At 34.7% G+C, this 18,071-nt stretch overlaps 1 protein-coding gene across 2 annotated transcripts; it reads left to right on the top strand.

Annotated features, from left to right (window-relative positions):
* Nucleotides 1-3,016: 3,016 nt before the first annotated feature.
* LOC114419815 (peroxisome biogenesis protein 1) lies at nucleotides 3,017-17,859 on the top strand. Of its 2 annotated transcripts, XR_003668305.1 has the most exons (18): nucleotides 3,017-3,320; nucleotides 3,399-3,572; nucleotides 4,534-4,633; nucleotides 5,223-5,705; nucleotides 6,236-6,970; nucleotides 8,077-8,168; nucleotides 8,843-8,916; nucleotides 9,027-9,246; nucleotides 11,535-11,628; nucleotides 11,766-11,920; nucleotides 12,668-12,898; nucleotides 13,643-13,843; nucleotides 14,108-14,233; nucleotides 14,309-14,370; nucleotides 15,002-15,119; nucleotides 16,381-16,665; nucleotides 17,399-17,554; nucleotides 17,703-17,859. XR_003668305.1 is itself a non-coding variant. In XM_028385610.1 (17 exons), the coding sequence occupies exons 1-17, from the start codon at nucleotides 3,117-3,119 to the stop codon at nucleotides 17,435-17,437; spliced, it is 3,393 nt and encodes a 1,130-aa protein (XP_028241411.1). In that variant the 5' UTR covers nucleotides 3,017-3,116; the 3' UTR covers nucleotides 17,438-17,655. The 2 variants fall into 2 exon arrangements, 1 of the variants encoding a protein (XP_028241411.1); XM_028385610.1 differs by lacking the exon at nucleotides 17,703-17,859 and having other exon boundaries at nucleotides 17,399-17,655.
* Nucleotides 17,860-18,071: the final 212 nt, after the last annotated feature.

Here is an 18,071-nt window from a genome sequence, read left to right as displayed (position 1 = left end):
AATTACTAACAAATAAAAAAATCCAAATAAATTTAAGTAAAAAATATAATAATGTTCAAATTAATACAGAGTTTAACTTCAAAACAAAAAAAAAAAGAACTAACGCAGAGGTTTATTCTTTGTCTTTGGGACATAAAATTGTATCTCTTGCTGATTTAAGGGCTACAAGAACCTTGCATTCCATACTCTAGGAGAGTACGTAATAAAGATTAATAATTAATTGAAGAAACAAAAAATTTCCAGAAATAAAATACTTTCATTTTTTTAAAGGGTAACTCAATTTTTTTATATCATAAAACTAAAGAAATTTATTTTATTTTGGAAAATAAATAGTTATATTGATCAATTAAAAAACTAATTAGCAATTTGATAGATGGATAAATAGATAAATAATCAAAGTATAAGAGTTCAACTATTTTTTTAATCCCTTTTTTCCTAACTTCACTTCTATACAATTCATTGATAATGTCCAAATATATTTGTCACATTTTTTATATTTTTGGGGACTAAATTTTACATTTTCATCTTTTAGGGAGACATTTGTTAGCGGAGTGAGAAAACGAAAAGTAAAAAAAATATTATGACAAATATGTCCATGTGCTGACAATTCATATTGACAATCATTTCAGTGACAAATTTGTCTCTTCGTGCCATGTAGACTATTTTATTAACGGTGACAGACAGAAGTTAACAGCCGGATATGTTTGTCGCATTTTTTACACTTTGAGAGACTAAATTTTGTATTTTTATCTTTCAGGAATATATTTGTCAACGAATTACACATTGAGGGACAAAAGTGACTATTTACCCTTTATATAATGACGGAATTGATAACCTAATTTATTTATTTATTTATTTATTTATTTTATCTAAATAAAAAAAAAACCCAAAAGGCACTGCTGTTACATAATTCACTGCATATGGAAAGCAAGGAACAAGTTTATTTTTGAATTAAACATCCCAGTAATGGTAAAATCTTTGTTGGATGAAGTTAAATTCCAAGCTTGGACATGGTTGAACAACAACGAATCAAATTTTAATTGCTCTGTTGTGCTATGGTATAGTAATCCTGCGACATATATCTGAGGAGATTACAAAATTATTAGTTGGTTTTTATTGAAAGTGGAGTAGAGTCCCTGGTGGTGCACGTTGTCGGGCTACATCTCTTGCATTGATAGTTGGTAACGAGGGGAGCTTAGACAAGGAGCGTTTTTGTTTCAGGTTGGGATTGTACAATGTAATTTGGAACTCCATTATAGATAGCTTCTTATATAGTATTTATATCAGTGTAGATATAAATATGAAGAAACCATTGGTTGTGCTCAGTTTCTGTATTTAGGTACGTACCAATGGTACCATAAAATAATAATAATCTTTTGTTGATTTAAAAAAAATGTGAGTCTAAAATAGAGTAAATTTTTGTTGGTAACTATCTTAATTAAGACACTTAATTTCTTGGTGGAACCCTCACTATATTATAAACTTCAACTCTTTAAATTGATTATGAGATTAATCTTTTATCCGAAATTTAGTTACACTTAAAGTCTTTAGCTTCTCTCCAAAGATATATTCCCCCATAATTAGGGTCTTTGGTTTCTTGGTATTCCCACAAGCTTAAAGATTCATCGTTTCTCCCCAGAGTGTATTTTATGGAGACCAAATTCAGGTCTTTTTCCACAAATTTAGCGTATGTTGTCAACTGAACTACACCCATTGAGTAATCAATCATGATTATATAATTATAATTAGGCTAAAATGTATTTTTTGTTCTTGTAAAATACCCAAAGTTAGTTTTTAATCCTTGTAAAAAAATTTGTCCATTTTATGTTTCTATAAAATTATAATGTATTACTTTTTGACTCAAAACTAGGATTGAATGAATCCAAATTTATGTAACATTTTTTTCCAACTATGATTATAATTATTAATTATAATTATAATTATCATTGGTGAAATAAAACCGTTACTTTGGTGTGACTTTAAAATAAACCATACTAGTGTATATTATGTATTATCCAATCATATGATGTCAAGTGACTTATCTTGTCACATCATATGATTAATTTTTTTTTTTTACAATTAAAGCCAACAGATCATTTTGCAAATCTGATATTTTTATTTTTTAATCTAATATTTTTTAAAAAGACATTTTAATCTCTAATTAGTTTTTAATCTTCCCTACATTCTATCAATCTTTCCTATCGTCGTCACTTATCTTAGCGCTAACTCCACAAGGCCAACAAGCAGAATATATATTCTCATTTAACCAAGTTGGACACTAATTTGACAATTTAGTATAGTTTGCTAATATGTGATTATGATTGGGAGATTTTAGGATTCATTCACTGGTTATAGTTATGGAAGTACAAAATAAAAACATGGAATATTTAACGAAGTGTGAGAGATTTTAAAACAAGAGAAAAATACTCTTAGCAATTTCAATGGAAGAAGATTTTATAGAATGTAGAGATTCAAATTGATGTGTTCGCAATGAAGAACATGAGAGTGATGAAGAACACAAATGGTTAGTGTAGTTTATGAAGAACCGCTTGGTTTGAAGTGTGGCACCCAAAATATGGGGGTTATGTGAGCTCTTATGCTTCTTGTTGGTCTTGTGGAGTCAATGTGCTCAAACGTGACGGCGGCGATGGAAAAGATGGATGGTACACAGGAAAAACTAATTTAGAATTACAAACATTAAGAATTAATTAAGGATTAAAGTGTTTTTTCAAAAAACATTAAATTAACAATAAAAATGAAAGGTGAGAATTGTAAGGCGAGGGTTTAAGATTTAGATTTTAGACTTGAATACATTGAGATTATTTTTCATTTATATAGTTTCAACACACTCCTTTCACCCTTTTATCTAGGGGTGACAAAAAAAAATATTAAATTTATAAAAAGATTCATTGATCTTAATTACAAAAGTTGAAAAATTAAACTTAATTATATAATATGACAAAATAATAAATCATGTAACATTATATAATTGGAAAATAATTACCACCGAAGTAACCGCACTGAAACAATTTCCCTTGACTCTTTTAATTTAACATTTTTGGCACATTGGAATGAGCTAGTTGCATAATCTGTGTGTATCCTCCAGTGCCATTTCCATGGAGCTAGAGGTGCAGGTGGTGGGAGGCATAGACTCCTGCTTCGTCTCCCTCCCTCTCTCTCTCATCCAAACTCTCCAGTCCACGCGCTCATCACCGATCCCTCAAATCCTCGCTCTCGAACTTCGCTCTCCGACTCACCCCCCTCACACCTGGTTCGTCGCTTGGTCCGGCGCCACTTCCTCTTCTTCTTCCGCCATAGAGGTTTCAATTCCTTTTCCCCTTTCACCTTCTCACTCACTCACTCGCTATCAATTCCAATTAACATTGTTAATTGTGCAGGTTTCTCCTCAATTTGCGGAGTGTGTTTCGTTGCCGAATCATGCTACTGTTCAAGTCAGAGCTGCTCCTAATGTTCCACACGCTTCACTGGTAACGATAGAGCCGCACACCGAGGATGACTGGGAAATTTTGGAGCTTAACGCGGACCAAGCCGAAGCTCAAATCCTCAGCCAGGTCTGGAATGGAATTCGACATTCACTTAACCACATCACAACACAAATTGATCCAAACTATACTTAGGGTCTGTTTGGATAAACTGATCCGTACACACTGATAGGAGAAGAAAAAATGAAATATTTGTGCAAGTTAAAATCATCTTTTAGATAAACTAATATGAGAAAGCTTTTACAAATTAGCTTATGAAAAAGTTCATTTCATTTTCATTTCCTGTAAGTGCTTATAGAATCCATATAGGCCCTTAAAGTAGACATTTAAATTCAGTGCTATGTGCCGTGCAAAAAAAAATAAAAAAATTCAGTGCTATGTACTTTGTTAGAAGACTGATTAGGGATTGGAATGTGTCTATTGAGAATTTTATTTTGTGTGTCTTCTTTGTAATAGTCATGCCATGCGGTTGATGTTTTTCTCTTTGGGAGTGCCTTGCCGCACCTTCGTGCCCATTGCAACTCCTATTTAATTAAATTTTGTGTGATTTATCTTAGCTATTAGTTTGATTAAAAAAGAAGATATTTTACATAAAAATAATATAAATAGGAGTGACAGTAGACACACGGGAGTGGCAATAGACACTCCCTTTCTTCTTTGGAAGAAGATTGGTGGAGACCAAATGCTTTTTAACACCTAGAGAGGGAGAGAAAGAGAAATGTAGGTATGATAGATAATATAATGTGATAGAAAGAGAGATAGAGAGAAATAATAACCGTGGATGAAGTGTTTGATATATAGAGGAGTGTCTATTTATATCATCACTCTTTATTCTCTTTCATAGATTTTTTTTTGTCTAATCCTTTGTCTATGATCTAATAATTATAGTTTTCTATTATTTGAACAACTTTACTCTTTCACCTTCCCTTTTCTACTGGCTATCTGAAAGGCAATCAGTCAGTTTGATAAGAAATTAATCTATTTGATCTGTGTATTGCATTCATATAATGCTGTGAGTGGCTTAATGCAGGTCAGGATTGTCCATGAAGGGATGAGATTTCCTTTGTGGTTACATGGTCATACTGTCATCACATTCCAAGTGGCTTCTGTTTTTCCGAAGAACGTGGTGGGTAAGATGATGCCAATTTCTGTCTGCATAGTTCTATACCATCACATGCTTTGTCAAAGCAGACAAAGCTGCAAAGATCATTAATGACACTTTTTTTTTGGCTTTCTTGTGTATGTAACTTAATCCCTCTTGAACTGTTGTGACAAACATGATAGAGATGTAGTAAAGTAGTTTGCTTAAACTTTTATAGATTGAAGGATTTTACTGCTTGAAGCAAGCATTTGGATACTTTATTATCAATGTATCATTTTGTGTATGTGCAAGGATGAGTTGCTTTGCTATGAAAGTTTGTAAAATGGTTTCTAAACCTTATAATGACTTAATTAGTTGCATTTGCACTTTATATCTTGGGGAAATATGTACTTACTTGGGACTTATATTTTCTCCCATAGGTAATTCTTAAAGTATTGCTATACAACATGGTTGTTATCATTTAAAATATTATTAAGTAGGAGGATATCCATGTTGGAGGTAGGTGAGAAGGGTGATATTATGCATAATTATTTATTATTCTCTTCTTCAGTGGATTCTTACAGTTCTAGTATAAACAAGTCTCTTTTGGTTATCTGTCTGACACGAGACTTTGTCAGTACAACTCATGCCAGGAACTGAAGTTGCTGTTGCTCCAAAAAGACGCAAAAAAAGTTCAGATTCAGCAGGAGATTCACATCTAGACTCCTCTAATAAAGAGCATACTGCTAAGATGCTGCTTCGTTTACAAGATCCAGATGGATTATGTAGTACCAGTACTCATGTCAAAGGAGTTGAGCTTCATGTAGGGCTTACTTCTGTTGCTTTTGTTCACCCAGAAACAGCCAAAAAATACTCATTCAACATGCTTCAGTTGGTTTCGATAGTACCCAGAGTAACCAAGGAGAATGTTAATATTTCCAGATCTAATATTATGAAAGCCAAAAGTGGTCCAGCTACTAATGAAGTTGAGAATGGATATACTGACAAGACAGAATATCGACAAACAATTGTTCAGCTGTTGATTTCAGAATCTGTGGCTGAAGGACATGTGATGGTAGCCAAGTCTCTTCGCCTTTATTTGAGAGCTAGCCTACATTCATGTATGTCAAGTTGTCCTAATATCCATCCTACCTGACTCATTTGTATTTTAGAATCAATTGTTTGTATATTTTCACAAATTTAATCGTGTAGAATATTGCACCCAGCAAATTGTTATTAAATGTATTTGATGTTTGGTGTTAATGTTATCTGTTTCTGTAGTTAGGAGACATGCAGTGTCAAATTGCATTTTGACAGTGCATCAAGCTGTCATGCAGGGCAATTAGGGAATAAGCTGTTTTTTATTTTGAAAAACAGTGAGTTTGCCTGGGTACATAAACTTAAGATATGGCATTTGGATAAATTTTGAGTCGAAGAGTTTATGGAGGTTTGCTCCTTTTTTTTGGTGGATTTGTTAGTTTTGGCAAGAGTATAATTCTTGATTTTCCAATGCAAGATATTAATCTTACTATTTCCTTGAGAGAGAATCTTTCAGTCTCAGTGTTCAACATATATTTCAGTTGAAAAATTATCTGTCCTTTCAATTTTGATATCTGATTTTAACAAGAATATTGCTTTTGTGATTGCATAGGGGTTTATTTGAAGGCATGCGATATTATTTTGGAAAAAAGTATTCCTTCCACCTCTCTTTTTCCGTGCCAATTCAAACTATTAAAGCAAGAGAATGCTGTTGAGAAAGATGGTCTAGAAGTTTTTCATGGCCACAAGAATCACATTGATGAAAATTTGCATGCAAAACCTACATCAGGTGTCTTTGTGGATACTATAGATTGGTCAATCCAAAATGAAGTTGCAGCAGCTCTCTCTGATGAATCCAGTTACAAAGCAGAGGAAGAGGCTACAAATCAATCTCAGAATCAAAGGGGATTACAGAGTCTTGTACGACTATGGTATATCATGCAACTTAAGGCAATTACTTCCATTTCGGGTATGGAGGTTAGTTCGTTGATTATAGGTAATAAAACCTTGCTTCATTTTGAAGTAAGCTGTTACAAGCTTAGGAATAATGGGAAGGTTCAGTTAGCCTATAATTCTTCAGAGAACAGTGGCAAGGCAGCTGAGATGTTGTTTTTATTGACCTTTGGTGAAGAATATCTGCATCATGGGAAACTTAATGCATATGAAGTTGCTCTTGGTGGAAGACTCAATAACATCAATATTGGGGACTTGAAGCTTTTTGAAAGGATGAAATTGTGTGATCCTGTGTCTATTCATTCTATAGAAGAGAGAGCCTCCGAAGACCACATTAGTTCAAATGTATCTTCCCTTGGTTGGATGGAGAAAGCTGCAGATGATGTTATCAACAGTAGGTATTTGTTTTTGTTTTTTTTTTTGTGGGGGGGGGGGGGAAGGGGGGTGAAGTGTCCATAACTTTTTCATTGGTTGTTTCTCATATTTTTTTTCTCAATAAAAACTTAAATGATCCTTAATTGTGTTGGTGCTATCATTATTGTTAATAGATGTACCAAACCGAGTAGGAAAATGTCTAAATGATATGTATGTAGACATAGCCCTTGCCAATAAGGATATGAAAATTCTTTGTACATAAAGATTAAACATGACCATAACCTGTGCATATGTTGGTTTTCTGGGCATACTTTTATATTATTAGGGAGTTGAAGTTAGGAAAGACGTTGGAGGAAATTGTTTAGAGGCATGTCATGGTGTATAATATCCCTGAGATTTTGATTTTTTATTGAGCCCACTGGGGTAGAAAAATAGATAGATATTTATGCTAGGATTATACAAGAAATATTTATAGTGTGTGTTGTGTTGAAATGAGAGAGAAAACTGAAAAGAGAGTAAAGGGATCTGAATTTCATTTCAGTCAATGAGTTTAGGATTACAACTCAGTATTTACAGATGAGCTGTCTAGATGACAGCTGTACCCTAACTAATAGAGAGTCAGTTTGTAACTGCTCTCTTACAACAACAGCTAACTGAAAGTATTCAGTTTTATCAATACACTCACATGTTGCAACTTGAAAATAACACTTCCTGATTTCTGCATTTCATAATTTCTTACAACCACTTTTTACTAGGTGCTTGATAATGTTATGGGATCTTTCTTTGTCATGAGACTGCAGATATTCTCTTCTCCTCAACTGTCTGAGGATGAGAAATGCGTATTATTCTTAGAAAGAATCTGATTATTTTCTACCTGTTTTATCTGGTGAACTTATTTGTTACTTAAGACTCCCTATTTTTCTCTGAGTTATTTTGGGCTGTTAGTATGGATGACCCATTCAAAGATTAGTTAGAATTTAGTTTGAGGTATGCAGGATTCATCTGTTTTCCTCCTTGATGCCACTGCTCATTAATTTGAATTCTACTCACCTAAATAACAATTGTATTCTTTGGCTTTGGGATGCCCTTTAGTGATATTTAACTTGCTGTTTTTGCTGATTGCAGGGATGTTGATATTGTTATGTTCTGCATCTGGTTTGTGGTTTGGCTCACACAACTTACCACTCCCCGGACATGTTCTGATATATGGACCTTCTGTGAGTACAACTTACATTTTATTAACTTTAACGTGCAATGAACATGACTATTTATAAACTAGAGATTGTCATTGCTGGATGGTTTAAATGGAGGTCTCTAGGTAATTGATTCCATTGGTACGGACATACCATTTTGCTACCAACCGTGCCTTGTATCCTTCTGTTGACTTGTCTGCTTTATACTTCATTGTATGCACCCAAGTTCTATTCTTTTCCTATGCCTCCATTTCCACGTTCGTAGCTTGGTCTCGTTTTTCATTGGACAACCTCAAATAATGTGGTATGGATGGCAATGATTTAGGCTTACTAAAAGTGGCTATGTGGTGGTGAGAGTGCATACAATGAAGTACAAAGCAGATAGGTCAACAGAAAGCGTACCAAGAAATCTTTTTTCTTTTGTTATTTTATCTTTGATAATTTTAAAGAAAGTGAGACCTACCCAACTCCCTCAAATCGGTAAGAGTTTGTTTTAGAGCCGCTTCACAGTCATCACATCACACAATACAAATTACTGGCTGCCGTGCTAGTCTTTGAGCTCAGAATCTAGCTCTTCATATTAAGATTAGTGATTTTTTCTTATCTACCTTCATATTGTTGATCTGACCATATAAAAGCTTGCCAATCTGACGAGTGAATTATCTATGCATTTGACATTTAAATATTTTTTTCCCCAGGGCTCTGGGAAAACTATATTAGCAAGAACTGTGGCAAAATCCCTTGAGAATCGTGAGGACATCTTAGCACACATGTATTAATATTAATTCTAATTTAGTCGTTCCTTTATGATTTTCCCCATTTTTCTATATTTTCAATTGCTCCTGCTTAGATATGAAAATTTCAGTATTCAATGTTATGCAGAATTTTTGTTTCCTGCTCAAAACTTGCCCTGGAGAAGGTCCCAGTTATTCGCCAAGAACTTGCAAACCATGTAACTGAAGCTTTAAACCATGCTCCTTCTGTTGTCATCTTTGATGATCTTGATAGCATAATTTCTACCCCTGATTCTGAAGGATCTCAACTGTTAATGTCTGTTGCTGGACTCACAGATTTTCTAATTGACATCATGGATGAATATAGGGTAAGAAGTATGCCTTTCTTGTTATTTACTGCTTATTCTCTGAAATGTTATGTATATTATTGCTCTTTGTATAAACTGCATGTCAAAATACTGATGAGAATTTTGGCTTGTTGAAGTGTGGGGCCTGTGGTTGATATCCATTATCCATCTTTTAAGCCATCAATAGGTTAGTTCAATTAGCTTTCAACTTTTGATAAAAAAATTCATTAATGGGGAGAGGAAGACTGTTTTTACTTTTCTGGTGTCTACAATAGTTTAGTATGATAATGAATATAAAATTGAAATACAGAAAGAAAAGGAGGATAATCGAGGAGACAAGAGATAAATAGATATCTTAATAGGAAAGAATGGGGAGAACATGAAAGATAAAACAAAACAAAAAATCAACTCATCACTTACTCAGACACACCAAACGAGGCAGCAGCAGCAAAATGGGCTAAACAGATGATATCCCAAGACAGATAAGGAGTTATTACTGAGAAGAAAAGTAGAAACTCAGTAGAAAGGGAGGGAAAATCAGTTCTGATGTTGAACCATCCAGCCACAACACTGACAAGAAGAAGAAAAGGCAGAAGCTCATTTGAGAGGATGTTGAACTATGCAATACCAAAATGAATGAGGAAAAAGGAAGGTCATTCAGCTTGCCAGAGATTTGGCCTGTTGCCTCACCATCAAGGTCAACTCACCTCTGGTCTCTTGTACTAGTCACCTCAAAATGTGGTTCCTCTAACCTGGTGCTACCTTTAAGAAGGCTGAAATCAAAATTTCCAAAACAGAGTGCAAAAGTAAATGCAGTGTGCAAAAAACAGAGTGCTTCCACTGCCACCACCAACTACCATAGGCTCCACTATACATTTTCCCATCATTGGCTGACATCAGTGACCAACCATCTCTGTGTCATCTGTACAGCTGAACTGCAGCCAAGACAGAGTTCCTGAGTTCAGTGTTGCCTGAGATTTTGACATGATCTTAGGTCACTACATGTGAAATTTGACTTTAAAAGGGGGAAGAACGAATGAGGAAAAATTATACTAATATGATGTGGAAGTTATAGGGATTAGGTAGAAGATGTGAAAAACAGATGGTAAACAATAATATATGATTAATAAGATGTGGTATAACACAATGACCTAAGTCCCTAACCTACCTAATACTCCAATTTATATTGGCAATTAAGTCAAGTACTATTGCTAACTGTATAAGGACCCACTAAAATAGGATCCTAAATGAATTCTAAAAGATATTAAACCATTCATTAGCGTACACTAATAGCTGGAGCTTATGGGATAATTAAGCTTTGACAACATAAAAATACAACCCAAGCTTTATCAAGCTTGTATTTCCTTTTACAATAGGTGTCAAGGAAGAGTTTATGAAGTGAGAGCTAACAGAAAATAGGTATTATCATCAGAGAAAATTGGAGCTGAGCTCCTTACAACTGAGGAAATTGCACTGAAAACAGAGAATGAAAATAAATAAAAAGAAAACAAAGACTTTTTCCAATATTGCACAGTTGTACCCTATATCATCACCAAATTTTCCCATCCTCCTTTCTCTCTCTCTCTCTCTCTCTCCCTCTCCCTCTATTTTATGTAATGTTCTCTCCCTCTTCTCCATTTGATTCCAGAATCTCCTCACCCTCATCCCCCATGCCACCTGTATCCATTCTGTTATGACAATCTCTCTCTATGCTAACTAAATTTTCACCTTCTGCACTTTTATTAATTCTTCTTTTTCCTTTCAAAACAAAAGCCCTTTGTTATTCGGCCCATATTTTCCTTTTCTTCTATGCACATGCACCATGGGCCTATCAACAAGGCACAAACATAATTATGCCTTGGAATCACTATGATGTTTAGCTAATTGCTTTTTCATGGGGTTATCTTTGGCAATGTACAACAAGATTTCCTGGCTTTGCTTTGTGGATGGGTTTTTCCTTTTTTTCTCCTATTTCTTGTTACCTTTTGAGGGTATAGCTTGCCATTTGCTTTTGTACTGCCCTTCTCTTATTTTCTCAGAATATTGCCTGCAAAAGTGTTTATATTTAAAAGTGTATACTTTACTAAATCAAATATTTTCCTTGTCTAGACATTCTAGCAAAAATTAGAGTTATTTTACGCTTATGTAGTAATAAATACTATCTTTCTGAGGGCTAACAAGTAATTGAAGCACATGCTAAAAAATTTGCAAAAGACCAAGATCTTGACTTTGTTGCTCAATCAATTTAGTAACATTTTTCTTTCCCAAATACAATTATGAATTTATTGCCGTTGTGGCACACTGAACAGGAGAAGAGGCAAAAATCATGTGGATTTGGACCAATAGCCTTCATAGCTTCCATACAATCCCTAGAGAAGATACCACAGTCTTTGAGCTCTTCAGGTTTGCTATTTTTGTGTGTAAATATTTATTACATTATAGTAAAATCTCAAAAAAATATTGATCATTATCTTTCATTTTTTATATGCATTTTATTTCTCATCTTCTGGCTGCTAATTTCTTGATTTTCTTTTTATTAGGACGGTTTGACTTTCATATAAAGCTGCCTGCTCCTGCAGCTTCTGAGCGCAGGGCTATGTTGAAGCATGAAATACAGAGGCGTCAGTTGCAATGTGATGATGACATCCTGCTTGATGTGGCTGTAAAATGTGATGGTTATGATGGTTATGATCTGGTATTCCACTTCTTTTTAGATTTATTGTGTTGACAAATATTAGGCTTCACTGGTGTAAAATTTACTAATTGTCAGTTTTGGTAATGTGTTCACATGTGGTTCTGTTTGTTATATGCTCCATGTGTAGAGAAATTTAGAGAGAGAGAGAGAGAGAAGAAAACCTGCAGATTTTTTGCTTTACATCATTAATGAGTTAGAGTTTTCAGACATGGAACAATATTAGAAAAACAGGATAGTTTGTGGGATAGACTTTGAAGAGAGAGAGAGAGAGAGAGAGAGAGAGAGAGAGAAGAAAAGCAGGACAATGTATGAGATAAACGTTCCAATGCAGATTTCTTGGTGTCTTTTATGAGTTAGAGTTGTACCCTTTTCTTTTCATGTCACATTGTCAGTGTAAGCCTTTTTTTCAGCGGTAGTGGAAGAGAGGGGGAGGGGGTGTAGGGAGTTCATTCATTTGTTCAAGAAGCATGCAGTGAGATATTCCTGCATAAATTTGGTTAGTAAATGATCTAGATTAGAGTTAAGGAATTTAAAATTACTTGATCATAGCTTGAAAAAACTCAAAGAGGGTCCTGTTTCTACCCAACTTAATAATTATTATTTCAATGGTGTCATTTACATTTAATGAACACCAGCTGCTTTTGTAGAAGTTTGATTGTCAATTTGAATATTATTACTGCATGGACTGTTGATAACCATATGTTTGATCTGCAAGTCTGCAAATATTTAATATTTCATTGTTTGCAGGAAATATTAGTTGACAGAACTGTCCATGCTGCTGTTTGCCGTTTTCTGCCATCTAATGCTGCCATTTATGAGCATGAGAGTCCTGCTTTATTAAGGGAGGATTTCTCTCAGGCAATGCTTGATTTTCTTCCAGTTGCAATGCGTGATATCACAAAATCAGCTTCTGATGATGGCCGTTCTGGATGGGATGATGTGGGTGGTCTTGTTGACATTCGAAATGCTATTAAGGAGGTCTGACTTCATGAAATATTAAAATGCTGCTGTTCTCTCACTTTATTTTATGTGTCTCGTTTTGTTTTTCAGATTGTAAGTAATATTGTTATATTTGTAAGAACTGATTCGTATGCATGCTTAAGCCAGGTGGAGGGGCAGAGAATGGTTTTATAACTAACAAGACATTATCCCCTGACTTGTATAATATGTATAGTGCATGCTAAGATTCAAATCCACACCTACACTGCTTTACTGTGGTTTCTTTTTACTCTGCAACTGTTCTTATAAGCCTGTGATTTCTTTATGTAATTCCTTATCCTCTAAGGCATTTGTAATCTGTTTTCTTTGTTTTAATTAATTTATTATTAATCAACCAAAAATGAAAAAAAAGAAGTTGGGAAGTGAAGACAGAAATGTACTGGATAATCTAGAAAGATATTGTAGAATACCAGGGAAGCTGAATTATCTCAGTGTAACCTTGAAAGATATGGCTTTCTCATTGATTGTAGTCAGTCAGTTCATGTGATCACCCAGAACTACTCATTGGGATGCCAATAGTCACAATCTAAAATAACTGAAAGGAAGGTCCAGGCAGTGGTATCTACATTAAAATCAGGGTGGTTGAGAGTAGAGGGATTCTCTGATGCACAATGATTCTTGCAGTTAGATGAACAAAAAATTAATTATTTTGGCCTTTTGTGGCATGTTTTCTTTATGCTTGTCATTTGCATGATTTTATGCTGTTGATTAAATTATTTCCAGATGATAGAGTTGCCATCAAAGTTTCCGAAAACTTTTGCACAAGCACCTTTGAGGTTGCGGTCAAATGTCCTTTTATATGGTCCTCCTGGTTGTGGTAAAACTCACATAGTTGGTGCTGCTGCTGCTGCTTCTTCACTTCGATTCATATCAGTGAAAGGGCCAGAGTTATTAAACAAGTACATTGGTGCTTCTGAACAAGCTGTAAGAGGCCATAAGACCTTCTTTGGACTATTATTGGTGTATGGTATTTTAGAATTTATTTGTATGTTTCTTAATTCGAAGGTTATTACATCTTAATTGATTCAAAACTAGCTTTTAATGCCACTATGTGAGCCATTTGATCATGAATCTTATTATTAGGAGATGTAGGCTGTTTCTTTGGTTTGGTCTATAATATTTTTTAATCTTTCAAATTAAGATTATTGATTTTGCTTAGAAGGTATGAGTGTTGAATGCTGGTTTCAGGTTAGGGATATATTCTCTAAAGCAGCTGCTGCAGCACCATGCCTACTTTTTTTTGATGAATTTGATTCTATAGCCCCCAAGAGAGGGCATGACAATACTGGAGTAACTGATCGTGTTGTTAATCAAGTCAGTATATATTTGTCACTTTTCGATCTTTTACTTTCTTGAATACAATCTGACTTCAGTATGTTCAATTTTCAGTTTCTGACTGAGTTAGATGGTGTTGAGATTTTAACTGGTGTATTTGTGTTTGCTGCAACCAGGTTAGTTTCTCAAACATGTATTCTGGTAAAAAATAAATCAATATAATTTATATAAAGTGTCCAGGGATGAAAGACTGGCTAAAAGGATATAAAGTTAAAACAAGACTATAGGCCCAACCTTGATTTGCTTCTGGTTTATACGTAATTTAGATTAGTTAGTTACAGGTGGCAACTTGTGGTACAAACTTTACGGTCAGTTTGAATAAACTTCTCAACAAGAACTTATAAAAGAAAATAAGAGGCAAAATGAATCAAACTTTATAGTCCTGCTACTGCAATTTGTTACAAACCAAAGAAAAATTTGAGAGAACAGAGAAATAATACTCCTCCAAGGGTTTCCCTCTCACAGGATTTCTCCTCCCGCAAAGAGCAAAGCTTAATTCTCAAATGTTACAAGATAAAATGAATCATTTCCCCTTTCATCCTCCTATTAATTTAACTTGCTTACTAATTATTATAACTGCTACATCTTATCTTAATTCCTAATAAATATTTATGAGATATTCTTCATATATTCAATTCTAAGCTGGAAAAATCTTTGGCTATGATAAGTTTACAGTTGATCCTTGTTTTTTGAGATAATGGATATTAATTATTGGCTATTCTAATATCTGTTTTTCATTTCAAGCAGTAGACCAGATTTACTTGATGCAGCACTGTTGAGACCTGGTAGGTTAGATCGTCTTCTGTTCTGTGACTTTCCGTCTTTGCATGAGAGATTGGAAATTCTTGCAGTACTTTCTAGAAAGGTATGCATAAGCATGACCCTATGATCATGGCCATGTCTTGTTTCTTGTTTGCAAATTGCTTATGATATCTTGTTGGGATTTTTACATATAAGGTAAGTTTTTTGGGTTAAAATGTTTTACTTGTTCATATGTTGTGCTGTGGAATCAGGGTTGTGGACATGTAAGCAAAAGCAAGAGACAATATCATAAGAATCTCATGCAACCAGTTTGTTAGATCCCCCCAGTATCAATAGTAGTAACTGTTAGTTAGAGAGGGAAAGTAGATCCACCCCCCATGTTAGAACATAATAAATAATCGGAGGCAAATAATAGTGAGTAGTCTTTTGATTTTAGAGTGGAAATTGGGAGAGCCCAGGGGCCAGGTCTCTGGATTACCTGGAAGAGTTATGTACTATCGTGTATCTTCATTTCCTCATTTCTGATCTTGTATCTCACAAGTCACAAATTCTAATGCAAATCCAAGGACAAAGGTTTCTGTCAATTAACTTTCCATTTCTATCAAATGTTATCAAAGCTCCCTATTGAAGGAGTCTTCCATGATGCATATGAACATGGAGGCCAGGTTGGAATCATAGTGAGGCCATGAAGATTAGATGAGTCAGATGGAGGAAGATTGACAGCAAGCCAGGAATGATATGGATACTCAAGAAAAGCTGTCAGAAGAAGCTTGAAGACATTCTTGAAGGGATGTCTTGCAATTTCCAAGGAGATGGGAACCAAATGAACCTGCCTATAGGGACCAACACTTCAGGTGCTGGGTGTGATGGAAAACATGGATCAAGGTTGGGTAATGGGATCAAGACTGAAAATGGGATAGGAGCACTGGAGGCAGCTTGATATTCCTTTATTTAGGAGATGGATGATGTGCATGGATGGGTCAATAGGGTGGAGTGCTATTTTGAGATGAAGGGAATATTGGACAAAGAGAAACTACAATCCATGATGGTGGCCATGGAGAGCCAAGTCCTATTTCTGGTGATAGGAATTTCATTGGGTGTCACTGTTGAAGATATAATTGAATTCCACCAAAGATATGTGCAGACTGCAGAATGTCAAGTTGGTGGTTAACCCATCCCAAATTTGAATTTTAATATTTCCGTGTTTGACAAAGGGAGGCTTACAGCTACTCTTTTACTCCTTTTATTAAGTAGTAGGAATTTACCTTTTTCCCTCATGCATATAACGATTCTGTTGACATCAATAGTTTATAAAACATACTCCTTTCTGAATTTATTAAAATGGGTCCTTTTAATTATTGCAGTTACCAATGGCCAATGATGTTGATTTGGATACAATAGCTAATATGACCGAGGGATTCAGTGGAGCTGATCTCCAAGCTCTCCTCTCAGATGCGCAGCTTGCAGCGGTTCATGATGTTCTGGACAGTGTGGATGCCTCTAGGCCAGAAAAAACACCAGTTATTACTGATGCTCTTCTGAAGTTCACAGCATCCAAGGCTAGACCATCTGTTTCAGAAGAAGAGAAGAGAAGACTCTACAATATATATCACCAGTTCCTGGATTCAAAAAGATCGGTTGCTGCCCAGGTTTTTTCCCTCTCCCTCCCTTCTTTTCTCTCCCCCAATCACCGTGTTTCTGTTGAGTCTTTATGTTGAGGGGTCATGCCAACTTGCTTTCATATAATTCATAGGAACAGAATAGTGTTCATGCAATGTTTATGGATGTGAATAGGAACTTGTTGCTTGTTGAGTATTGGGTAAATTGACACCCATGAGTTTCAAGTCACGGTAAGTAAAAAAAACTAGCTCCATTAATTGACAATTCTAGCATCTTCAGTTATTATTTCAAAGAGCCTACATAGCAATTATAGCTTTCTCTTTAGGCAAGGGAAAAAAAAAACTTCTTGTAAATGCTGTAATATTTAGACTAGTTTAAACCCTCATTAATTTTAAAATCTCTGAATCTGTGACAAATTGTCTTGAGTGACTGAAAATGATGTTGTAACCTTAACTGTAAAAGGAGATGATAGATGCTGGTGTGTGATATTTACCTGAATTATCTGTTAATGAAGTTCTTTTAATTTCTCAAAGCTCACCTCTGCATATGTAAGCTATGTACCATGAAGAAACTCTAAACCACAAAGGGTTTAGATGACTAAGCGTAATTCAGATTTCAGCCTTTATATATATATATGTGTGTGTGTGTGTGTAACTGCAAATGTTTTATTCCCTTAATTTAATTGGGTAAATAATTGCATAATGAGATATCTTTATGTTTTAGCTATGCCTTTTTCTAAGTTTGTTAAAATAATTGCTGTAGTCAAGGGATACAAAAGGCAAGAGGGCAACTCTAGCTTGACAGGGAAGTAAATTCAGTGCAGTTTGTTCATGTGGTGGAAGCTAGTCTTTGGTATTCCTTTCTTCTGAAGATGTCTTCTCTGTTCATTTGCACCTCCTTAATAGTAAATTTGTATAGGTATCGATTGTAGTTCAACTCACATCATTTGTTGTATTTGATAATGTAAATTCTCCTAGCAATATTACGAATAAAATATGAACAGAAAAATGTTTTCGCAAGTTATTTTTTTCTCTGAAATTTTATTTTCGGTTATGTGAAATTACAGGGCATAACGGGCAGCAATGAATGGTATTTTTTGTTGTATAATTCAATCACCCAGGTTTCATCTATTTTTCCCTTCTATTTAAATGTTTGCTAAAAACATATTTCCCCCTTCTATTTATTACTTTCAGAATGAATGGTACTTTTGATGTATAATTCAATCACTCAGGTTTCATCTATTTTCCCCTAAGATAAAAATGAAACATTATAAAATAAGTCTCACCTAACATAAAATAGTAGAAAATAAGCATGATGAAATATTACAAAAATAAGTCTCACCTAACATCATTCTTGGTTGGTCTTTCTATTCCTCTTTTGATAAGTACACCCCCAAAGCGTCTGATAGTGCCAGTGCCAATGATTCATGTCTAAT

Source organism: Glycine soja, chromosome 7, assembly GCF_004193775.1.
Source record: "Glycine soja cultivar W05 chromosome 7, ASM419377v2, whole genome shotgun sequence".
Classification (NCBI taxonomy): domain Eukaryota; kingdom Viridiplantae; phylum Streptophyta; class Magnoliopsida; order Fabales; family Fabaceae; genus Glycine; species Glycine soja.
The sequence above is the reverse complement of the archived record's forward strand: the minus strand, read 5'-3'. Positions and strand labels throughout refer to the sequence as shown.